Genomic DNA, 972 nt, shown 5'->3' with positions numbered 1-972 from the left:
GTGCACACGCGTCTCTACCCGTAGCCTAAGCTAGGGAGTGTGGCGAAATTTGCGCATTCGGGGACTCTCCCTTTTCTTCTCCACAGTGAGGACTGGTGAAATAGTTACGCTAAAATAGCACAAGGGCGAGCTTTCGTTCTCCGAAAGCGCGTTCCTGCTGAAGCTTGGCAGTCCACGCGGGTCGTCCCTGCTTAACGCCGAAGAACAGGCAGACGCTCTCCCGGCTGCCCACGGGCATCTGTCTGTCCGCCGCTCCGCCCAGTCCCCACCTCCGATTGGCTACGGGCGCCCGAGCGGCGGAAGCAGCTGGCTCGCGGGCAACCCGGGCGGGGGCCGGCCGCGAAGATGGCGGCAGTGGTGGAGGTGGAGGTTGGAGGAGGTGCTGGTGCGGAAAGGGAGCTGGATGAGGTAAGAGGGATTGAGAGACGGGAGAGGACGGACAGCTTGAAAGTGGAGGGTGAGGGAGCGAGGGACGGGGCCGAGGTCCTGGGAGAAACCGGGAAGGTCCCGAGGAAAGGGAGCTGACAGGGAGGCTGGCTTTCCGTGGGGGAAATCTGAGGGCTTCAGGCTCAGGGACCCCGAGACGTTCACGGTGCAGTAGATTGGCAGTAGCTTTAAGGGTGGTGGTGGAGGGCAGGGCAGAGGCCGGAGGGATGGGAACGTTAAAGATTTTGAGATTATGAGATACAGGTCCAAGGTAGGTAGGGCTCAGGGGCTAGCTGAGAGGTAGCATTAATGGCAGGGGCGTGGACTTCCGTGAGGGAAGGCCGAGGCTTTCAGCGTGGGGAAGGACTGCGAGCTTGACGTGGAAGTTGGGGACGCAGACCGGGAAACAATGCTGTTATACTAGTATTACAGCTTTAAAGTATTTTTAGGTAGGGACCATTTTATTCTTGTAGCCTAGGGTTTGTACATACCGCATGCTCAGTAAAGTTTTAGTCAACGAATGAATGAATAATTGTGAATGAATGA

General features: G+C 57.4%; 1 protein-coding gene across 1 annotated transcript in view; it reads left to right on the top strand.

The window, feature by feature from the left end:
- Positions 1–194: 194 nt before the first annotated feature.
- Rnf121 (ring finger protein 121) overlaps positions 195–972 on the top strand; it is a 58,379-nt gene continuing 57,601 nt past the window's right edge. Inside the window, exon 1 of the mRNA XM_021652012.2 lies at positions 195–408. Within this exon, the coding sequence (XP_021507687.1) occupies positions 346–408 (63 nt within the window). The 5' untranslated portion in view covers positions 195–345. The remainder of the gene's footprint in view (positions 409–972) is intronic.

Source organism: Meriones unguiculatus, chromosome 14 (genome assembly GCF_030254825.1).
Source record: "Meriones unguiculatus strain TT.TT164.6M chromosome 14, Bangor_MerUng_6.1, whole genome shotgun sequence".
NCBI lineage: Eukaryota > Metazoa > Chordata > Mammalia > Rodentia > Muridae > Meriones > Meriones unguiculatus.
This window is presented reverse-complemented; position numbering and strand designations above follow the sequence as displayed.